We start from the raw sequence: 20,812 nt of genomic DNA, 5'->3' as shown, positions 1-20,812 counted from the left end.
CTATAAATGTCACTGCGGAGAAGTCGAACATCTTCATCCACATCCCACTTCGAGTTTAGTCAAACTGCGCCCAATGAGCCAATATTGTCGATTGGACAACCACAATGTTGAGGGAGACAGCATGCTCAGATTAGAGGGTTGCAAAGGACCAACAGCTACGATTCCTCGGAGCATGATGCATCTCCGAGAGAACATGCAAGTGTCCATCGCGGGTCGCTGGTCGTCTGAGCTTATGGGAAAACGCGGAAGTACCCTGGTCGCTCAAACATTGTCTGTAACGATGTACGATTACTAGCTGATTCTGCTGCGGTGGCCTTGAGTCAAGATGGCTTCGAAGACAACAGTCCCGCAGTTCAGTGTTCCTTTCCACTACATGACCGTCGAAGCACATTGCAAATCTGTTCCCGAAAACCATCATTCATGTGGAAAACGTACAAGACGGTACTGTTTTCAATGGTAGCCTCGGCCAAGCTCGCTGGAGCGGATGAACTATTCTGCGCCTGTCGCTGCCCTTGTGGAGCTGACATGGCGCTAACCCGAAAGTCCATAAGGGCATAGTGCCGGCGGCCAGGGTCCAAGGCTTACGGGCAGATGGCCGGCCGGATTTCCAGCGAGTTTGCCGCTGCTTTTTCCACCTTGTATCAACGTCATGGTGTCGGACTCACACGATCTGCTCGACGACTTCCAGACCCCAACCGCATTGATGACTGTGACGGGGCCAAAAACATCGGCTTTCTCACACGAGGAAAGACAAATAGGCACTGCTAACATGCACATAAGCCAGAACTTTCAATCGGTAAGCCATTCGTGAAGACCTCGGTTCCCTGTGCCCGCACGACCTGGACGCAGCCCTATGGGTGCAGAAATGTCGGACACGGACGAAGATGAGCGAGAACTACAACGTCTCGCATCCAACAACCCAGCCATGACCGTCCCAACAAGCGGAGTCATTTCAAGGCCGGAACTAGAACAGGTGCGCTCACGGGGCAGCAAGAGCAAGAGCAAGCACAACACCCCGAAGACAGTAACCGCGTCCGACCCCGCTGGCGACACTGAAACGCTCGTCGAAGAGCCACAACCGCCACCGCAATCATCGTCCTCAGATGGCCAAACTTCATCCTCAATCACAGCCTCGCCGCAACAAGCAGACCCCAACCACGATCAGTATGGCCAAGTATCCAAATACGACGTGGGCTGGCGGCGCGTGGTACGCAATTTCTCCCCGTCCTGGTTCTCCGTGACCATGGGCACGGGCGTGGTATCACTTCTGCTAGGCACGCTCCCATACCAGGCCGACTGGATATACTGGCTGGCGGTGGTATTCTTGGTCTTGAACAGCATATTATTCACGCTGGCGATGGTGACTTCCATCCTACGGTACACGCTGTATCCGGAGATCTGGGCCGTGATGATTGACGACTCGACGAACTCGCTGTTTCTGGGCACGGTGCCCATGGGATTCGCGACGCTGTTGGAGGCTTGGGTCGTGCTGTGCGTGCCACACTGGGGATACTGGTCCGTGACGACCGCGTGGGTCTGCTGGATGATCGATGCCGTTGTCGCCGGGGCCGTCACTGTTTCGTTGCCATTCTTGCTCATGTCGCAGTCGCATCAGCATTCGTTGGACAGGATCACGGCGGCGCAGTTGTTGCCCATTGCGGCGACTATAGTTGCTGCTGGAGCTGGTAAGTTACCCTCCAAACAAGCAAGCAAGCATGCATGCCTGTGATACTGCTTTATTCCTATCCGAAACGATACAGTTCACCACCCGCGTTGTTTGTACACTACAGGCCGGAAAGGGCACTTCCTTTCCTCTCCTCTTTCTCCTACTGCATTGCATTGCATTCCCTCTTATTCCCCAAACCTCATGACCCCCCACAACCACTAACCTCTCCTCATCAACTCCAGGAAGCAAAGTCGCCGCCATTCTCCACGACCCATCGCACGCCCTCGGCACGCTCCTAACATCCTACGTCCTATGGGGCATGTCGACTCCCCTCGCCATGACCATCTTGGTGATCTACTACCAACGGCTGGCCCTCCACAAGCTTCCACCACGGGAAGTCGTCGTCTCATCCTTTCTACCTCTCGGCCCATTGGGGATGGGCGGCTACGCGATCATGAACATGGGCCGCGTGGCGCGCGACGTGTTTCCACGCACCGGGTTTCTACCCGGTCTTTCATCGGCCAACATGGCCGGCGACGTCGTCTATGTCATGGGCGTCTTTGTCGCCCTCATCATGTGGGGGTTCGGTCTGTGCTGGCTGGTCTTTGCCCTGGCCACTATCTACCTTACCCGTCCGTTCCCGTTCAACATGGGTTGGTGGGGGTTTACGTTTCCATTGGGCGTTTATGCTATAAGTACCATGACTTTCGGGGAGGAAATGCCAAGCTCTTTCTTCAAGGTTCTGGGGACAATGTTGAGTGTTGCGGTTGTATTGTTGTGGTGTGTGGTTGCTGCAGGGACTGCAAAGGGTGCTTGGTCTGGTCGGTTGTTCTACGCCCCTTGTTTGAAAAATCTGAAAAAGGAAGACCAGGCCGAGCAAAATACCTTGGATAAGGAGAAGTTGCCTGGAAGCTGACACCTTTTACAACAATGGGTGTATCTGAGACTCTCTGTGTTCTGTACCAAGGATCAAACCCCTGTGCGATATGATGGAATGAGTGATGACGTGTGAGATGTGAGGTGTTGTATATGTGCTGGATGGTTTGTCTGCCCATGAAATGTATAGTTAATGTGTCCTGGATGTCCCGGATGTTACGAGTGTCATGGCGCACTATGTGATGTAGCGAAAAATCCACCTCTTGTCATTGGTGACAGTCCTCCAATTTTTTGATATACCATCATAAACCCATCTAGGCATCTGCTGCTCTTTTAAACACCACCTGTAGGATGCGTCGGATCAATCCATTTCACGCCCTCTGGAGTCTCTACAGGCTCGACATCCGGGAGATTGACAGCAATGGCTTCGCCGTCGCTCCTCATCAAAACACACTCCAGCTCCTCGTCTTCCTTAGCATTGATCTCCTGATGCGGCACGTAGGGCGGGACATAGATGAAATCTCCGGGTCCCGCCTCCGCAGTGAACTCGAGCCTCTCGCCCCATCGCATGCGAGCTTTGCCCTTCACGACGTAGATGACACTCTCCAGGTGGCCGTGGTGGTGAGCGCCGGTTTTGGCGTTGGGGTGGATCTTGACCGTTCCAGCCCACAGCTTCTGAGCGCCCACCCGGGCGGTCGTGATGGCCGCGGCCCGATTCATCCCTGGTGTTTGTGCCGTGTTGGTGTCCAGGCTGTTGGCGGGGATGACTCTCACGCCACTCTCGCGCCAGTTATCGGGTGGGTGGTCGTCGGAGGATGTTGCTTGAAACAGATGTGGGGGAACATCGTGCGAATGGGAGTGGCCATGGTCATGGTCATGGTCATGAGTATGCGATGAATGATCATGGGAGTGAGAGTGGGAGTCAGACATTGTTGGTGGACTCCAATGCCTGGTTGCTAATGGGACCTGGTTTTAATAATAAAATAAAGTACAATAATGTTCAGTACAGTGGGGTTGAGTGCCTGGTGCCTCGGTCTTCGAATTGTGCAAGACGAGATTTGGCCGGTGCGCGAGCGAGTATTGACAATCTTCCGTGGTGGAATGGCAGATGTGTCTTGTGGTTGTACAACTGCCCAAGAAGTCAAGACAGTGAATGGTAGGAGTCCAGAACTTAAGATCTGTGTCTCGAAGAAATAAAATGTCCTCGGTCGATGGAGCGAGGGGGTTGTTACGGGGAAATGGGGTTGTCCGGCGTTGTCAAAGTGATCCCCGAAACGTTGGCTTTTATATGATTGGGAGAGTCGAAGCGGACTGCATCGCGCCATCGTAGCTTGATCACCTCATCCGAAGACCGAAAATTGCTTATCATACGAACTCCACACGAGGACTTTCAGTTTCGCGTTCAAGTTGTTCACGGGCTTTTTGTTCTTTTTGTCTCCCTGTCGCCTGTCTCGCATCCTGCTTCGCCAGGTACCACAGGCTCAGGAGACAACCGCCGTGGTTGAGAGCCCTTCAGTCAGCTTGTCAGCATTTTCCCCCACCGGCTCCTAGTTATCACTCCGTCTCATCGCGGGAGGATGGCATACAGTCATCTCGTGCTCCCTGGACTCACTGCCTCGATAGGTTGTGGAGGTGTCATCGTTGGTATATACAGCTTCATCGCGCCGATCGCCGCCGCCCCAACATATGGCGTTCGAATTCCGGCAGGAGCTCCAAGGAATGTGTCTTCGAAGAAGTCCGACGCACCGTTGCTGACAGGTCCTTCCTTCGCAAAATCCGACGACAAGTTTGCCACGGCAAGAGGCCATTTGCAGTATGTGGCATATATCCATTCCCTGGGTGTTCGCAATTTGGTCATCGGCATTACTATCCTTGCTCTTATAGCTTATTGGCAAAGCCAAAGCAATCCACTGGTCCGGTCCACTGCCCGAAACGGCTTGGGTATAGTGATCATGATAGGGGCAGTCACACCAATTGTCGACTCTTTTGTCATTGCACAGGCGACGAAGAAAGCCCTCAGTGGAGGAACAGGTAGGAAAGCTGTTTGGTTGCATGCATTGAGGACCCTAGTATGGTTAGCCGGAGGACTTTGGTGTTTAACAGGTGGAACAAGTATGTGAGAAGTCCCTATGTCCTTTAGTGTTGCCATCACCTCGTTCATTACCTGTGCTTTGATCTGGATTTGAGAGGAATCCAGCCGTGTCCCCGGTCGTGTTGCTATGCCTGTCTTGAGCCGTAGCATGTGTTATTGACCAGTGCTCTCCCATTACTACTCTTTATGATTGTTGTATTGCTCTTGTCCTCGATCTCCCGCAATCCCGTACGCGTGATTTGGTCTTGTATTCGCTTGCTTCGGCACCCCGAGCGTAAGAGGTAAGGAAAGCTAGGCTCGTTGTTGGTCGGCGTTCAACCTCGAGAGGTCAGGAGCGAGCCTGGACGCCAGAAAGTCACTGGAGGCTTCACGGTCATTGGGAAGGCCTTCCATAAGGAGGCGGGAACATTGAACTCGGGAGTGCTTTTTGTGGGAGGCGATCTGTGGTATGAAACATGGTAGGAGGGCAGTCCTTGCTTCGTTGGAAGGCCGCAGCCTGCTCCTCTATCGCCGCGCTGGGCAAGATTCAGAAAGTGCTCAAGGAAGCTCAACTTTGAACAGCAGAGAATCCCCTACAGCAAGGCAAAGTTCGGAGACACCGACAGACTATACGAAGCGTACCTAGGTACGTTTCAGAGGCCAGCTCGATGCTGCAGCTTCCGGGCAGTAGTAGTCGCAGCGATTGTTCCAATGGCTTCGTCGATCAGGACACCTTGCCTCCGCAGCATACACCAAACCGCAGCTACCAACGGCCCGTTGCGTGCCTACGATCAATTCTCCTATCGTACGACGTCCACTCTTCTCCAACCACGAGCATAAAGCTCGAAGATGATGAAAAGATGTCAAAGAAGTCTGTACACAGTTAGCAGAGACGTTGAAAACAACGGCGAGAAAGACATCTGAGGACCCGACCGCCCGTACTACTTGGTAGTACAAGCGGCACTCCAACCACCCGCCTTCAACAGTAAAAAGCAAGCAGCAAGTACAGCCAGAGCCAACTAGCAATGGAGATAAGTAGCTGGAGCGGCTTGCTTTTTACTGCTGAAGGCGCCTCAGTTCTTAGGGGGCAGGCAAAAAGAAGCAAAAAGGGATCTGAGGACCCGGCTGCCCATACTACAGAGTAATATGAACAGCACTCCACCACCCGCCTTCATCAGTGAAAAGCAAGCAGCAAGACAGCCAGAGCCAACTAACAATGGAGATTAGTAGCTGTAGCTGTTTGCTTTTCACTGTTCAAGGCGCCTCAGTTTTGGGGAAGGGAAAAAGAAAGGAAAAGAGATCTGGGGACTCATACTACCAAGTAGTATGAGCAATAGTTCAATCATCCGCCTTCAACAGTTGAAAGCAAGCAGCAGGAACAGCCAGAGCCAACTAACAATGGAGATTAGTAGCTGTTGCTGCTGCTTGCTTTCAACTGTTCAAGTCGGATGGTTGCAGAGTTGCTCATACTACTTGGTAGTATGAGTCTGAAGGAAGAAAGAGAGTGTGAAGGAGAGAAATAGAAAGGTCAAGACTGGGAGAGGGAAGAGGTACTTGTACCTCACGAGTCGCCAAGATATAAAGAGACACGACGCGACTGTGACTGTCACCTGGTGAACTCAAGGAGGGAGGGTGCCCGGAAGCCAAACTGCTGGGGTGGCATTGAGGTGACAACACCAAGCCGAGTGAGGGTCAATGTGAAGTGGACCTGGAGTATCGCTCTGATACTGGCTGACCACCACGAAAACAATTCAGGACAAGCATTGGATCGAACAGAAACTAGAAGACTGCCATGCAAGGCTGCCGAACATTCAATGGACAATGAGGCTAAGACTGCCAATTGCCATGGATTCCATACATTCGAACGGGTCCACCATTGGACCAAGATGCTGATCTGCATAATCCGTTCCAACGGTTTCCCGGGCCATAGACACGCTTGAAAGCTTACCAGGTATTCCTGCATCACCTGCCAGTGCTTTGACGAGTTGACAACTTGAACGGCGTAACATATCTGGCCTCTTCCCAGTGATGGTTTAAGTCACTCGTGTGGCATCTACACGCCATACTATTGTGCTAGTGAATTGTAAGCATCCTATCCTTGAGGTCCTTGCACAATGTGTTCTACGAGGATCTGACCTCCCAAGAAGACGGGGTGTACATTGCATTGGCCTACCTCGGTGGTTACCGAACAGACGAGAGCTATAAGACCGTTGTGTGCGGATTCTGCCGGGCGAATCTACGCTCACTGCATGGTCAGGTAGGCCAGCGAACCAGACGCAGTCTCTGAAGTCGGAAAAGCATCATGCCATTGGAAGGCGTCTGAACTATTGTAACTCGATGGGGACACCCCTGCAACACTGACTGTACCAGAGGAGGCTAAGTCACCTCAACAACTACCAGTAGGAGGAAGGGTCACTTCCACTTCTACTTCATGGTATCAATCACTAGCCTCGAACCCGAAGTCTGTCTGCAGTGGTACCCAGGTAGCTTGATGCAGAATACTAATCGGTGACAGTGACACTTGGTGGCCAACTCAGGCTTCTCGGCAACTTGAACTTGAACCTTGGGTCAATTTTGCTTGTTCCCACCAGCAACCACCGACCAGTTACTGTCCCCGTACCTCACAGTGTGCATGGTTGCTACCGAGGTATGAAGTGCAGCTTCTGCAGGAGACACCGTAAGAATCCACGGCAGACCGACGCGCCACAAAATGACCTGCCGCAAGATCATCATCAACGATGGCGACGTGAGCCGAATACTGTAGGAAGTGCTTGTCGTAGTGCTCTATTTAGCAGTAATCACCTCTTTCAGGGCGAAACAAGGGCTGCATTTTTGATCTGCCGTCCCTGCTACTGTTCCTGACAGAGTTGTAGACGTTGACGTGCCCCAGCCTTGCGGTTATCACGTCATGTAACTGGCTACTCATACTGGACGAGGCTGAGCATCGCTGTCGTGACACCATGCTTAGTAAGCTGCGGATGCTATCTCGCTTGCCAGGCATGTTACCTGCAAGAGCATGGGTTCGGATACAGACTAGACTGCAGATCAGGCAGGATAATGGCAGTTGACTGTAACCACACACCTCGAAGGGAAAGACTTGTGTGTACCGGTGTCACACTATGCTATACCATACATACCACATCCGTCCGGCTACCTTACATACGAGCACTCGTGTCGAAAGCAAAAGTGAAAAGCAAAAGACGTATTCATTCATGTACATGATAAAAATTCAAATTCATTTCTTTTATGCTAGGGGGGTATCATGAGTGACTCGGGCCGGCCGCTTCGCCTACTGCAGCATCATACGTGGGAATGGGTGGTTGATGGGGCCCGCCATCCGGGGGTTCTCTGCTGCGGCCATCTTCGCCTCCCCCAGCTCTGCCACTGTTGCTTCGACTTCTAGGGGGACTAGAATATTCAGGAGGTGGGATGATGACCTGTCCGTTCGGCGTGTTCTCGACAGGTTGGTTTTGAATGTCGGCAACATCAAGTAATGTGTTGCCATGACCGGGAAGATCGGATGTCGAGATATGGGTGAGTTGAGCGAGTGAAATGTCCGTGGGAGACCGAATGGGCCCTGGACTCAGGCCGATTCTTGCAAGCCCGCTGCGTGTCCGTGAGTGACCAGGTGTGTACTCTGGTTCTCGAATTCCTTCTCTGCCAGTCTCGAGAAGGATGCTACCTTGCTCGCTCCCGTACGGGGGTGGCGGAGCGAGACTTCCAGTCATCGGCGCCAAACCCCATTTCTTTACGTTGGCTTCGATGAAAACAAACCCCATTTGCCCAAAGTTGACATGAACCGTGCATGGCCCGTTGGCGCCAACTGTCGGAAAGAAATTCTGAGTCTTCAGATTATGCGCCACTTCGTCAAGTTTCTTTCCGTTGCGGGTAAAGAATATACTGCCTGTCCGAGGTCGATATCCGACCCCAATCACATCGCCTTGCACATATGGCGGACCGTAGGGCGTGGCAGAGAACGGTTGGTTATATCGTCGGTGACCGGTAGAGATATACGCGATGGATGTCTTGTGGTAACCTTTGATCCGTTAGTTTTGGGCACGTCACGATACAATGTCGGCCCTGCACATACCTGGGAGTCGGAAAAGAGGGTATGGTTTGGTGGTCATTCCAATACTGATCAAACTGGATTCCGGCTTGTCGTAGATCTTGGCCTCCCAGTAGTATACTTCATTTTGTTTCGGAACGGGCAAATTGCTTTGAACACTACATTCAGAGTCAAAGAATTCGATTTCCGTTCGGGCTTCGACAAAGCAGTTGGCGATTTCCAGCTCGGGCTCGAATTCCCAAGCGGAAACGCCCTTTTCCTGGATGGCCAGGAACTGCGACAGCGATATATCGGTTTGGACGGACTCGGGTGGGTTTGCTTGGATAAAAGCTGCACAACGTGTCAGTGTCTGGACATAGCCAGGCTCGTGCAGCAGGGCTGCCCACCTTTTGCCCTCAGATACTCCGCCCTTTGCAACTCATCCATCGTCTCCAGGGCATCCGCCTCTTCCTGCGCAAAGGCTTGTTCATCATCGAATTCGCCAGGCCGGCCTATCCGGTCCAGCAGGATGCGACCCTTAGATGTATATTTGAAAAAGAAGACAATAGCAAGTACGAGAACTGCGATGCCGGCGGAGCCGAAGGCGGATAAAACGCCGATGAGGATACCGCGACCAGTCGATCCGCCATCACTGATGTTTATGACAATCGAACCTGTAGGGCCATCTGTCGCTGACCGAAATCGACCTTGCCGCCAGGTCGAAGGGTCGTTGAAGTGTGGTACGGAAGTAGAGTCGGAAGTTAGGGATGTAGGGGTAGGTCGTATCGAGGTGTCGAATGTCATCGCAAGTCGCTCATGTTGGATCTGCTCAGCGCCGGGCTGCATTGCTCCCAAGATGGGCGTTTCCGATGGAAAGATGAAGGAGGAGTTGAAGAGAGGTCGTCGGTTGTGGCGGTCGCAAGGCCTGATGGGAAGAAGATACCCACAGGCTGTAGCGGGGTCTAGGCCTGTCAAGGGAGCTAGATCAGAAAGGAATGGATCGATGTTGAGGAGCGAGGGGATTTGATTCGGAGGAAGGATTCAAGTGCAACGACTTGTAACAGACGTTAGACACAAAACCACCACCATTTTGATGTCACAGCGCTGTCGTTATGAAACCATGGCGGAAGACGATGGATGGATTTGCAGGTTGACGGATAGTCAGTGGCAGGAATACTAGTAGAAAGTCGGTGGGTTCAAGTTTCAAAGGTCGAAGACGACGGAGCGTGGGCGAAATGGAAGCACGTTGTTCCGGGCCTTGGATGACACACGCCTAGAAGCAGCACAACGGTTCGAGTTGAGGGATGAAGTCAGATGCCACAGGCAGCCAGTGCCCCGTAATCTTGGGGGTTATAGGGATAGTGGCTGCCCGGAAACCACTAGTGGACGCCTGAGAGACACCTATCTGGCACCTATCTGACACCGAATGTGATAGATCGGAGGTGCTAGTGATCGGCTGCACCGCCATGGCAACGAGCCACTCCACAGACCAGCCATAGCGGACTCGGACTTCAAGCATGGACTATACTACTAGAATGGAGTTGTACTTTCTCCCAAGTACTTTGCTATACTACCTCGGGACACAGGTAGTAGGTACTATGCGAGAAAGCGGACGCAGTCACGGATAACTTCAACAACAGTGGTACAACCGGTCTCGTTGTGATTACTAGGCCTCCAGCAGAAAATAGACGATGAGGCCTTGGGTATATATTTGACAACTCTGCACCATCAAAGCCCATTCGAATAAACCCCAGTCATCTTTCGCACGGTCACGGTTCGCACGCCAGCCCGCTACGCCCGTGTTAACGCTCGGACGTTTCCAGTGCTGTTATCTGTTTCACAACGAACACATGCTCCTTTTCAGATCTTGCTGGCCTTCTTCTTGGACCTCCACCCGGTGAGCGTACTTCCACCGTCAATTTCTAGGACGTTGCCCGTCATGTGCGCTGATCCGGCACTGCTGAGGAATAGAATCAATCCGGCAAAGTCGGACGGTTTTCCCACCCGGCCAGTCGGCTGTCGCTCCAACAAGGAATCGATATATTTGTCGATTCCAAATCTCGTCATTCGAGACGGGAATACACCACTAGCAAGAACTGTTAGGGTCGGACATCCAAATCCATGAGATCGTAACGACTTACGGGCAGACACAGTTGACCATGATGTTCAAGGGGGCCAGCTTCGATGCTTGAATCTTGGAAAGATGGATACAAGCCGCCTTGGATGGACCATCTGCGTTGAACAAAAAGTTAGCTTCCACTTCTCTGGCCTTCCACATTCGTAGGGGAGCATACAGCTATAAGTGCCATGTCCAGGAGCTGAGAGCCCTCCGTCGTCACCAGCGGTGACATCGACAGTGCTGATGCCCGCCATCGAAGCAATGTTGATCACACGCGATGGGTTGTCCGCGTTGGCCCCATTGCGCAAGAGAGGCTCTAGTCCCACGGTCATGTAGAAGATGGATTTGACATTCAACGACATCAACTTGTCCCAGCCACTCTCAGGAAAGTCGTGATATGGTGCACCCCAACTGGCTCCCGTGTTGTTCACCAACACAGTCAATCGATCAGTCCGCTTCTTGACCTCGTTGACCAGCCCGTCGCATCCAGCTTTGTCCTTCAGATCAGCGACGATGTACTCGCATTTTCCGGGTCCAAGCGCGTTCAGCCGGTCTGCAGTCTTTTTCAACTCTGACTCTTTGCGGCTGGCAATGAATACTTTTGCTCCATTCTGGATGAATCCTTGTGCTGCCATTTCACCTAAGCCGGTGGCCCCTCCTGTGACGAGCACAACATGGTTGCTAACGTCGAACAAGGTTGTGATGCGGAGGTCGGCTGACGAGGTCATGATTAGTGTGGGCTGTAATGACTGGCAGAGTGAGTCGCTGAGCTTTGAACGATTGCTTCTTATGTGAACAAGTAGGCCGGAGATATAGTCCTCGCAAATCTGGGGAAGTCAAGATGGGGTTTCGGTAAGATCATCCACGGTGATAGTACCTCGGTTGTTTGGTTTGATCACTGATTGGTCTATCATTGGCCGACAATAACCACAGATGGCTACAATAATGGTGTACCCTCCGAGGTGAGCAAGCTGCTTTCCGTCTTGATCCTGGAGGAACCATTGATGCCTTTGCTTTTTGAGTGTTGGCATAATATCAAATCTGGTCATCCAAGTGATCCATTCTTCACGGTTGTCGTAACAGGACACCACCAGAACAGTGGCACAAGGCACAGAAGTCCGGCGGGTCAAGTAAGTGAAAGCGCAACTACGTTGCCTGACAATGCACTTTACCGTATAGAGGCGAATTTGCTGGTACAGGCTCCTGTGCAACCCGAAGTCGGCGCCTGGCACTGTACTTGTGCAGGGCGAACGTCCTACAAGGCCATCGAAGAAATTGTACAACACTCGCAAAGAAAGGCGAGCGCCGTCGACTTGGCATGGCCAGTTGAACTGCTCCAACACCAAGGCCCAAGGCCCAAGGCGCGATGCAAGATGGAGGCCAAGTCACCCGACAGGTCGTGGTGTGGCAGCCTTCCGCCTGCGCTGTCAGGCGGCAAACCCGAGGTCGGTGTTCTGACTCACGAGCAAAACTCGGCCTGCGCTCCGGCCAAATGCACGCCACTGGCACCAGTTCCATGACTCTCACACCACGCAGCCTCGTTGTGCCTGCTTTCAGGCACGAAAACACAGGCATACTATCTGATGCCTGTTTGCAGTCATTCGGCCATCTCCTCGACGGTCGACCGATTGTCTGACGTGACTCAATTCTTCCATCACCACTAATATAGATACAAACCGCAGGCATGTCTTCCCTCCTTTCCCGTGTCGCATTCATGTATCCTTTCCTCATTTCTGCTTGATATTGTTCCCGTAGCCCACACATCGAAGTTCTCGTCCCCGCTATTGCGACGGCGGCGTCGTCTATCTGGCTTTCGGAACAACCCTCCAGTTAAAATGGCACACAAACATAACCGCCGGCGTGTACGTCCACGCGGACGCAACTCCCGTACCGTCTGCTTGACCTTCGACATGTTGGACTCTTTTACACTTCCTATGGGCCCGACTCCTGCTCTTCCATCTACCACATCTCAAGCCGGTCGCATTTCAAGTCTTACCCCGGCTCGAAATTCAGCTACAAGTCTCGTGTCGAAGCACTGGCACAACCGCTATCTTTCCTGGCAGAATCGAGACGTGTTGCAGAGAAGAGACGCTGTGAAGAATGAGTCTGAACGAATCAAGTTGTTTGGCGGCGAACCGGGCGACGACGTGGGGCTCTGCTACAAAATGATGGAAGTATTCGAAGGAATGAATTGGATCGACAACTTTGATTGAATGCGAATACTTACGAACACATGAATTCACGAAATGGTTCCCAGAGACTGGGCTTTTGGAGTGTCTGGACGGCATGGGGATTTGTTGTCCCCAAATCTCGACTCAGTACAATATGGTGGTTTAGCTCGATATGGGCAGTGGAGGCGTTCCAGGCACGGAACTGGTCAATTCGTGTCTAAGTGGTCGAAGTCACCGCTGAGGACGATGTCCCTTCGTGTTGGTGTTCTGGCGATGGGTGCTCACGGGATGTTCTGCAAGAGGGATATGTGTATTTCCGCACAACGTTTGAGCTCGTTCCAACACTGCATTGTTGGATATTGCAGGAAAGATGATACTTTCTACTCACCAGATTAATCCGTTTAATCAAAGATGTTATCACATGATCCTCGCGTATATAATGCGCACCCCTACACCGCCAAAAAGTACAAGATATCAGGCCAAACCCCTGGCACTGCAAGATTACAGGTAGCCCTGGGCTGGACACCTGAAACCTGCATCTGTGGCTGTGGCCTGCCAGTCGGCGCCACACTTTGTTCCTTGCCAAGCGAGCTTTCGAAGCTTGACATAATGCTTGTCGAGAGGTCAGTGGTACAACGTGTACATGTACTCTACGCACTCATGTCCAGCCACGCAATTTTTGACATGCAAGGTCAAGTAGATAGACCATGTCATCCTCTTCTGCCAATTTGGCGTCCTTCCACACGATTCGATCATTGGCCTCGGGCCAGCGCCGAAGACAAGAGATACATTGTACTACGTCGTGAGGGTACTACTTGCACTGAGACTAGTGTTACTAATTTGTGACTAATCCGACTGGGGGTCAAGCCTCATGCTACGTCACTGGCGCTTTAAAGTGCAAGCCTTTTCCTTGGCGGGACTAGTGTTGTTGTCGATCATGGATCCATCCCGCATCGGGCTGCATCATCTTGATCCTCTTCTGCCCGATTCGTGCAAGGCGACGTTTCGCAAACCCGTAAAACAAGGCACGAGCGTGGACTTTTCCAACTTGAAGCACTAACAGCCTCTGCCCCCAACTCGGACTGCGTCATCCTTGAATGGTCGTGCTACCTCCTGTCTTCTTGCAAAGCTGAAAGACTGAAATAGCCAGTCTCCCTCTACTGTTGGCACCACGGCTTCTCTTCACTCAGACGGGCCTTATCACTTCACCTTCACCGGGCACTTCCTCTCAGGGCGCGGCTGTCCAACGGGGACTACCCCTTCCACGCTTCCACTGCGTCAGCGTTTTCTCTCACCTTCATCGACACCTCAAGACTACAGACTACTCGCCTGTTCCTCCTGCCTGAAACATTACGTCCAAAATGGGCTTGTTTTCAAAACGCACCGGCGGCGCAGCCACCAATGGCCATAGCAATGGGACTCATGAGCCGAAAGCCCATGGACGAAATGGAACTACAACCAAACACGAGGGTTTCGATATCAACTCGGGCTACTTTAACCGCCGACCAACATTTGGGCAATGGTAAGTTTGAGAAACCAGACTTCGTGAAAGAGAGAGACATATCTGACAATCCTCCCTAGGCTCAAATTCACCTGGCTTGACATCTTGACCATGGCTGCTATGGGTGCCGTCGGTCTCGGAGTGTATGAGGCAGACCCAGCGCCAAGTCGGTCGTTTCCTGTCACCTTCATTGACGGAGAGATCGTCTATCCTCAATTTGCCTATCCCCTGCGTCATGAGATTGTCCCGATCTGGCTGGCGGCGCTTCTGGCTTCATTGATCCCCATCTTCATCATCCTCTGCATGCAAATCCGGATTCGATCGTTCTGGGATGTCAACAACGCCGTGCTTGGCCTCCTCTACTCTCTCATTGGTGCAGCGGTCTTCCAGGTTTTTGTCAAATGGCTCATTGGCGGTCTTCGTCCTCACTTTCTCGCTGTCTGTGACCCGGATCCAGCTATGGTCACCGCTGGCGGCTCGGGATATCGAAATGTCATGTTCCAACGCAATATCTGCCGTGGAGACCCTAACCAGATCAATGATTCTTTGGAGTCCATGCCATCAGGCCACAGCACCGCTGCTTGGGCGGGATTCTTCTACCTGTACCTTTATCTCAATGCCAAGATGAAGGTTTTCAGCAACTACCACCCCGCTTTCTGGAAGCTCATCGCGCTCTATGCTCCCCTGCTTGGCGCTACCCTGATCACCGGCGCGTTGACGATCGATGAATTCCACAACTGGTACGACTGTTTGGCTGGCGCAGTCATCGGCACGGTCTTTGCCATCTCGGCCTACCGCATGGTCTACGCATCTGTCTGGGACTTCCGTTTTAACCACATTCCCTTGACTCGACACACTCCTTTCTCTTATGGCGCAGGTGCTGCTGGTGCCGGCGGCTTTGAATCAGCAGTCTTCACCCGACGCGTAGGATGGGGTTACGAAGAAGCCTTTGGAGGTGCACCGTTTGACGCAGCTCATGGTCTGAGAGGTGCTGCCGCAGGCTTCAACACCGCTGCTGGTCCCAGAAATGGTGACATCGAACATAATGCCGGCTTGGCTTCCACCAACGGTGTCAGCAGTGGATACACAAATGGAACGACACACTCTCGAGGCGAGCCAGTTTCTGCTGCAACCACGAACGGCCACTATCCCCGCACCAGCATCGAGCGAAAGCCGGTTCAAGTTTAAGCGGTCGGTGTTGTGGAATTGGCTGGACATACGGGCTAGCTAAGGCTTAATTAACTTGTCAGCTTTTCCCCCATCCATCCGCACATGTGCAAGGAGCATGGAGTTTGTTCGGTTCGCAAAAAGAAAACTTGAGGTGCCATGATGACGAAGAGCTTTGCGGTGCAGGATTGTTTTTGACTGGAGTTTAGCAGCAGGCATGCATCTTACTATGTTATGACATGCAACAGCGGTCCGCGGACCGGCCTTCATGGAGAATGACTGCTTGCTTTTTGATAGATACCTAATACTTCTACGTTGGCCCTTTGGTTAGCGACGGAGCTGTACTTTAATTACCTTAAATCATGATGCACTATGAACATGGCCAGAGGCCTGATAATAATGTAGTTGGACATGAGGGTATCCACTGTTTTTGTTTGTGCTTGAGTAATCGAGTCTTGATTCTTGAAGACAAGGCAAGGTACGTAAAGTACCATGAGAGACGTGCTGGTCCAGCTCAACTTGAAGTGGTGTAAGGTCAGTATATGCCATAGACTGTGCACTGGTAGGCGTGGTTGAGATGGATGGAGTGGGCTACATATCAGGTACTAGTACCAGCATGTATATTTTATTCCACAGTTGCACACTGCAGGATAATAAATACTACCCGCCGCACAGTCAACACCACATCACGCCAGGCCGTATTTTTTCTTCTTCTTCTTGCAGGAGGGTCACAGGAAGTACGTGCGTATACCTCATCAACACACGTACGACTCGGAAATTCAGCGTCAACGACAGAAGTCTCGCTTTGAAATTCTCACGGTCTTTGTTCTGAACAGAACATCGCTTAGAAAACGGCCTATCCATAGGTACCCAAGTGCTACTGGTATTAGTACTAGTAACCTGCAGACTCAGGTCTCGACTCTCCCAACTCATGATCGATCAGCTTGAACTGCACTACAAGCCAGCCACCCAGCCGGCCAATCTGGTTCTCAGTCCCAGTATCGTTCAGAGAAAGCAAGCGAGAGGAGACAAAGGGAACACTAGTTAATGGGTGTATACTAGTACTACTGGCGGCGGCACTGAACTACAAGCCACTGCATCTCAGGCTCAAGGTTCGGCTCGACTGCAGTGCGGCGTGCACGGCATTCAAGTTACTGTTTCCATATGGTACCTGTAGGTAACAACAGACTGAAATGCGGTTGATTCGGTTGGGTGTCGGTTCATGAACAAACGAGGCTACCATTGTACATTTTCTAGCGAGGTCTCTATAAGATGATGCATGTACGATCTACCTCAGCCGACCTGCGGAGGACTCGATTGGACATGGACATGGATATGGATATGGATATGGCCGTGGACAAGGACATCGGTAATATAGGTCGGTCAATTTGTAGTACTGTATACGGACTACGACAAATTCCGCATGGTCAATTCCGCATCCATTCTGGAATCTATATTGCATGGCATTGCATTGCATTGGCGCTCGCGACTCGCGACATGATAACCCTGTTTTTGTGTTTGGTTTGGTAACAAAGCCTCAGACTTGAAAGTTACTGGCTACTACTGGTACTATCTATCTAGGTATAAGTATTACTACATATGTACATACTATACACCAGGGTCGTGTTGTAGTTTGAACATGGATGATGAATATCTACTGTATGTCCGGTCCATGGATTATCAGTCGATCAATTCGGCATTCACCATGGATTGGTGCGCTCGCTGCTCGCTACAGCATGCCCCTTTTGCATTTTTCTTTTGGGCCTATATATCCCGATCTATTATCTAGCCATGATCAAGTTCAGTTAGCAATACACATACTGCACGCACCGTGCTTTGATAAATGGTGGCATCAGAAACTGAAGGCATATTGATAGTGGCGAAAGTGGCAGTGGCACGAGGCTGTAAGTTGAGCGAAGTGGTACCACCACCACCACCACCACATCGCCACCTCCACAATATCACCACGATCCACCATGTGCACCAGTGTCACTGGGGTGCACCGGCAACCACATTTTGCATCTCACTTCATCTCGGATGAGTCTACTGTGCCTCTTGTCGCTGGTAGTGGCACTTGATTGATCGATTGATTGGATATCACGCACCGTGAGTATTGAGTTTACAGACTACAACGCACGACTGGTAGTGTCCTTTACCAGTACCACGCTCCACTGGAAGACAAGGAGATTTGGAAGGCTCACTGACATGCATGGGAATAGAAACATGTGCGTTTTGTGTTTGCGGTTGTGCATACACTACCACGACTCTGAGCAGCAAACAATTTGTTTTGTTTGCCTCACCTGGCCACTACTGTATAGAGGATCGGGTCGAAAGCCTGCCTCATAGTACAGAGAAAGTCGATTCGATAGTTAAGTAGTACGGTAGTAGTACAAAGTAGGTCCTGCATGTACTTTCCATGTGGCTGACTGTAGAGTCGAGACAGATTGTATCCTTTGGTACCGATATTCTAGAATGAAGGAAGATACCGAGGTACTGTACAGTACCCAATCCTTCTGGAAGACAGGAGTGGGCAGACAACTGTAGGTGGGTATGTGACGACTCAGAGGGACGAAAGACCATCGGCCGGAACATACGAGTGGTGATCAGTGACCAGTGACCAGTGACCATATGCTGTCGGTGACTCGGTGGTCGGTGCTTCGTGTTTCCCTGAGCTGACACAACGGACTTCATTCTCTCTTGGTTAATGGTGGCTCGTCATTGGGAACGGCGATGGTGCAAGAATTCGTCCGTCGTGGCTCTCTCCGAGTGGATTTCGTCCGATGGGCCACAGCACAGCACAGTGGCATTGGTGGCAAATATATAAATGAGGCGTCGAGTCCATTGACAGGAGAGATATTCTTTCCTTTTTTGTTCTTTCAAGTGCTCACAAGGTATATTGTATCAAGGTGAATCTTTTCCCAGTGGATGTAATATATACCGTATGAACTTTCTTTGGCCCAAGATTTCCCGTAACACGAAACAGACAAAAAGAACAATCATGATTCGATTCCCCACAACAAGGGTGGCAGAGGTAGAGTAAGTACGTCCTGTACGCCGACAAACGCCCATTTCGACTCCGGTTCGAATTTGCAATTTCATATCAGCAAAAAAAAATGGCCGTTTCTTCATGTCCCAACTCACCACGACGAGGCGGAGGCGTCAGTTGTTGACGAGGTAGTATGCTCTGTCGTGGCGTTGGTGTTGGTGTTGGTGTTTGAATTGCTGCATTTGTTGTTGTAGTGGAGACGACTGTTTTCTGCTCCTTCTACACCACCACCATTACCACGGCCACCCCGTTTCTTCACTACTTGGACGTAGTCAATGATGGCCTCGAGTTCGGTGTAGAGGTATTCATTCTCCTCCTCGAGATGAGAAATGCACATGACGGCCTCTGTAAGCACGCTTGCCTTGTTCATCTTGAATCCGGATGCATCTTCTTCTTGTTCGCCCGAGTCGGAATCCAGTTCGGCCTGTTTCCAGCGGGCGACGCAATCGCGGAGAGTCTGGAATTTGTCCTGTAGTCTTGCTCGGTATCGGCGCTCGATCAAAGAATGGGCTCGATCGACCTTGGGTCGCGATGCCCCGACGCCGCCATTCCCCGACCCGGAGCCCGGAGCAGAAGCTGCATCGGGCTGGGTGCGCCGACGGGGAAAGCGGGGCCGTTCGTATTTGGGAGGACTATTATATTGCTCCGTGTTATCGCGAGAGGGCGTCGAGCTGTGGGTTTGCGCCAAGCTGCAGGACGGTCCTGATGATGGTTCTGCTGCATGCTCGGGGTCAAAGTATGGAGAAGGTTCATGCCGTTGGCTATGTTGTGGTTGCTGCTGTATTGTCGATCGCCCTACCTCGGTGCCATGTGGTTGGAACGATCCCACGTGAGGAGCATCCATCATAGTGAACTCCACGCCTCCCACGGTATCCACAGATGGACCAGGAGTAGCCATAGAAATTGATTGTCGGCTCGTATTGTGCTGCGAGCCCATCATGTGAGATGGTTCCTGCACATGCGGCCAATGCAGATGTGTACTCGTGGCTTTACTACTGTCCAGCAGATCGGCAAAGGTTGGGTCCGTGGTAAGATCGGGGACGTGCTCACTAAACCCTGTCCCCGAGAAGTCGATCGGAGAAAAAGTACCAAAAGGGCAAGTCACGCTCAGGTCTGGCCAGTCGAGGGATACCGGAGTTTGAAGACCTGTGTGCAAAGCTGGGCTTCCAGCGGGCATTGGCATTTCTGTTGCCTCACGACCAGAAGTGTTGCCCTTGGGGGGCGGCGAGGCGGGAGGCGGCGCTGATGTAAATTCATCAACATCTTTGTCCGAGTCGAGAAGTGTTTTCAGAGAGGCGAGGATTTGTTCTTTGCCTTGCGTCCGGGGACGGCCACGAGAGCCTTTGACGGTGGGTGACGCATTTGACGTCGTGCGGGCTGACGCCCTCTTGGTTGAGTCCCGGTCGTTCATGGCGCCGGGTTGTTCATTCAACGTCGATATACCTTGTATCTTGGAAGTCAAACGCTTGCTTTATTGATCGAGATCGAGATGCATCCAGGGCACGGGAATGGGTATTATAGCATGTTGCCATCTATAGCCACCAGCATGGGTTGCGAGGGTCCCGACTCTGGGCCACAGACTGGAGCACGCCGCGCATCGCAGCCAGACCAACGAGGACCCTGAGGGCAAGATACTGCTAGTCAGAAAGGAAAATGCGGGCCGTGGTCGCGGTAGGCAGCTTTCGAAACCGCCAACGAAGCCTTTTCATATTGTCAATGGTACCTTACTTACTTGGAATGGTAAATGGTAGCAGGCTATCTGTCACTCTGACATTGTCTCCTAGACACCACATGGCCCAGACTGACCAATACGGTTGTGCTATCGTCTTGGGCAAGTGTCGTTTGGTACAGTAGAGTAGGATGGAGCAGGTTGGACCTTGCAACAGGGCCAGGGGGCCTGAATTCATCAAGCCCCAGGCCAAACAAGACAGCCCTAGACATGTTGATGAATGCTTATCTGTGATTCGAGAGGGTTAACCTGGCCCCCACCGACGTCGGAATACTCGACAGTTGGATGGCTTGTTTACCCTAGAGACTCCAGTATCAGATCCGCTTACCAGGGATGAACGAGCGTGGTGGATGTCACTTTGGGCAGCGCGATAAGGAGAGCACTGGCCAGTGCAACCTCTCTATGGGCCAAATGAAGACGG

General features: G+C 51.8%; 7 protein-coding genes across 7 annotated transcripts; 3 read left to right on the top strand and 4 right to left on the bottom strand.

Annotated features, from left to right (window-relative positions):
- The first annotated feature begins 53 nt into the window (after nt 1-53).
- Nucleotides 54-2,881, top strand: HMPREF1120_04816 (uncharacterized protein). The gene is made up of 2 exons (XM_009158962.1): nt 54-1,685; nt 1,909-2,881. The coding sequence occupies exons 1-2, from the start codon at nt 854-856 to the stop codon at nt 2,580-2,582; spliced, it is 1,506 nt and encodes a 501-aa protein (XP_009157210.1). The 5' UTR covers nt 54-853; the 3' UTR covers nt 2,583-2,881.
- On the bottom strand, nt 1,612-3,823 carry HMPREF1120_04815 (uncharacterized protein). The gene has a single exon (XM_009158961.1). It carries the CDS (start codon nt 3,470-3,472, stop codon nt 2,876-2,878), a length of 597 nt encoding a protein of 198 aa, XP_009157209.1. The 5' UTR covers nt 3,473-3,823; the 3' UTR covers nt 1,612-2,875.
- Nucleotides 3,824-7,697: 3,874 nt separating this feature from the next.
- On the bottom strand, nt 7,698-9,949 carry HMPREF1120_04814 (uncharacterized protein). The gene is made up of 3 exons (XM_009158960.1): nt 9,066-9,949; nt 8,704-9,009; nt 7,698-8,649 (listed from the first exon to the last, which is right to left on the bottom strand). The coding sequence occupies exons 1-3, from the start codon at nt 9,502-9,504 to the stop codon at nt 7,874-7,876; spliced, it is 1,521 nt and encodes a 506-aa protein (XP_009157208.1). The 5' UTR covers nt 9,505-9,949; the 3' UTR covers nt 7,698-7,873.
- Nucleotides 9,950-10,297: 348 nt separating this feature from the next.
- Nucleotides 10,298-12,167, bottom strand: HMPREF1120_04813 (3-oxoacyl-[acyl-carrier protein] reductase). The gene is made up of 3 exons (XM_009158959.1): nt 10,953-12,167; nt 10,800-10,890; nt 10,298-10,744 (listed from the first exon to the last, which is right to left on the bottom strand). Exons 1-3 carry the CDS (start codon nt 11,503-11,505, stop codon nt 10,519-10,521), a joined length of 870 nt encoding a protein of 289 aa, XP_009157207.1. The 5' UTR covers nt 11,506-12,167; the 3' UTR covers nt 10,298-10,518.
- Nucleotides 12,168-12,687: 520 nt separating this feature from the next.
- On the top strand, nt 12,688-12,990 carry HMPREF1120_04812 (uncharacterized protein; the record flags this gene model as incomplete). Its single annotated transcript, XM_009158958.1, has 1 exon — nt 12,688-12,990. One exon carries the CDS (start codon nt 12,688-12,690, stop codon nt 12,988-12,990), a length of 303 nt encoding a protein of 100 aa, XP_009157206.1.
- Nucleotides 12,991-13,557: 567 nt separating this feature from the next.
- Nucleotides 13,558-16,039, top strand: HMPREF1120_04811 (phosphatidate phosphatase). Its single transcript, XM_009158957.1, has 2 exons — nt 13,558-14,470; nt 14,530-16,039. Exons 1-2 carry the CDS (start codon nt 14,310-14,312, stop codon nt 15,635-15,637), a joined length of 1,269 nt encoding a protein of 422 aa, XP_009157205.1. The 5' UTR covers nt 13,558-14,309; the 3' UTR covers nt 15,638-16,039.
- A 1,650-nt stretch (nt 16,040-17,689) lies between these two features.
- Nucleotides 17,690-20,667, bottom strand: HMPREF1120_04810 (uncharacterized protein). Its single transcript, XM_009158956.1, has one exon. It carries the CDS (start codon nt 20,071-20,073, stop codon nt 18,754-18,756), a length of 1,320 nt encoding a protein of 439 aa, XP_009157204.1. The 5' UTR covers nt 20,074-20,667; the 3' UTR covers nt 17,690-18,753.
- Nucleotides 20,668-20,812: the final 145 nt, after the last annotated feature.

The sequence above is a fragment of the Exophiala dermatitidis genome (assembly GCF_000230625.1).
Source record: "Exophiala dermatitidis NIH/UT8656 unplaced genomic scaffold supercont1.4, whole genome shotgun sequence".
In the NCBI taxonomy this organism is placed as follows: domain Eukaryota; kingdom Fungi; phylum Ascomycota; class Eurotiomycetes; order Chaetothyriales; family Herpotrichiellaceae; genus Exophiala; species Exophiala dermatitidis.
Note: the sequence above shows the minus strand (reverse complement) of the source record. Positions and strands in the feature narration are given on the sequence as shown.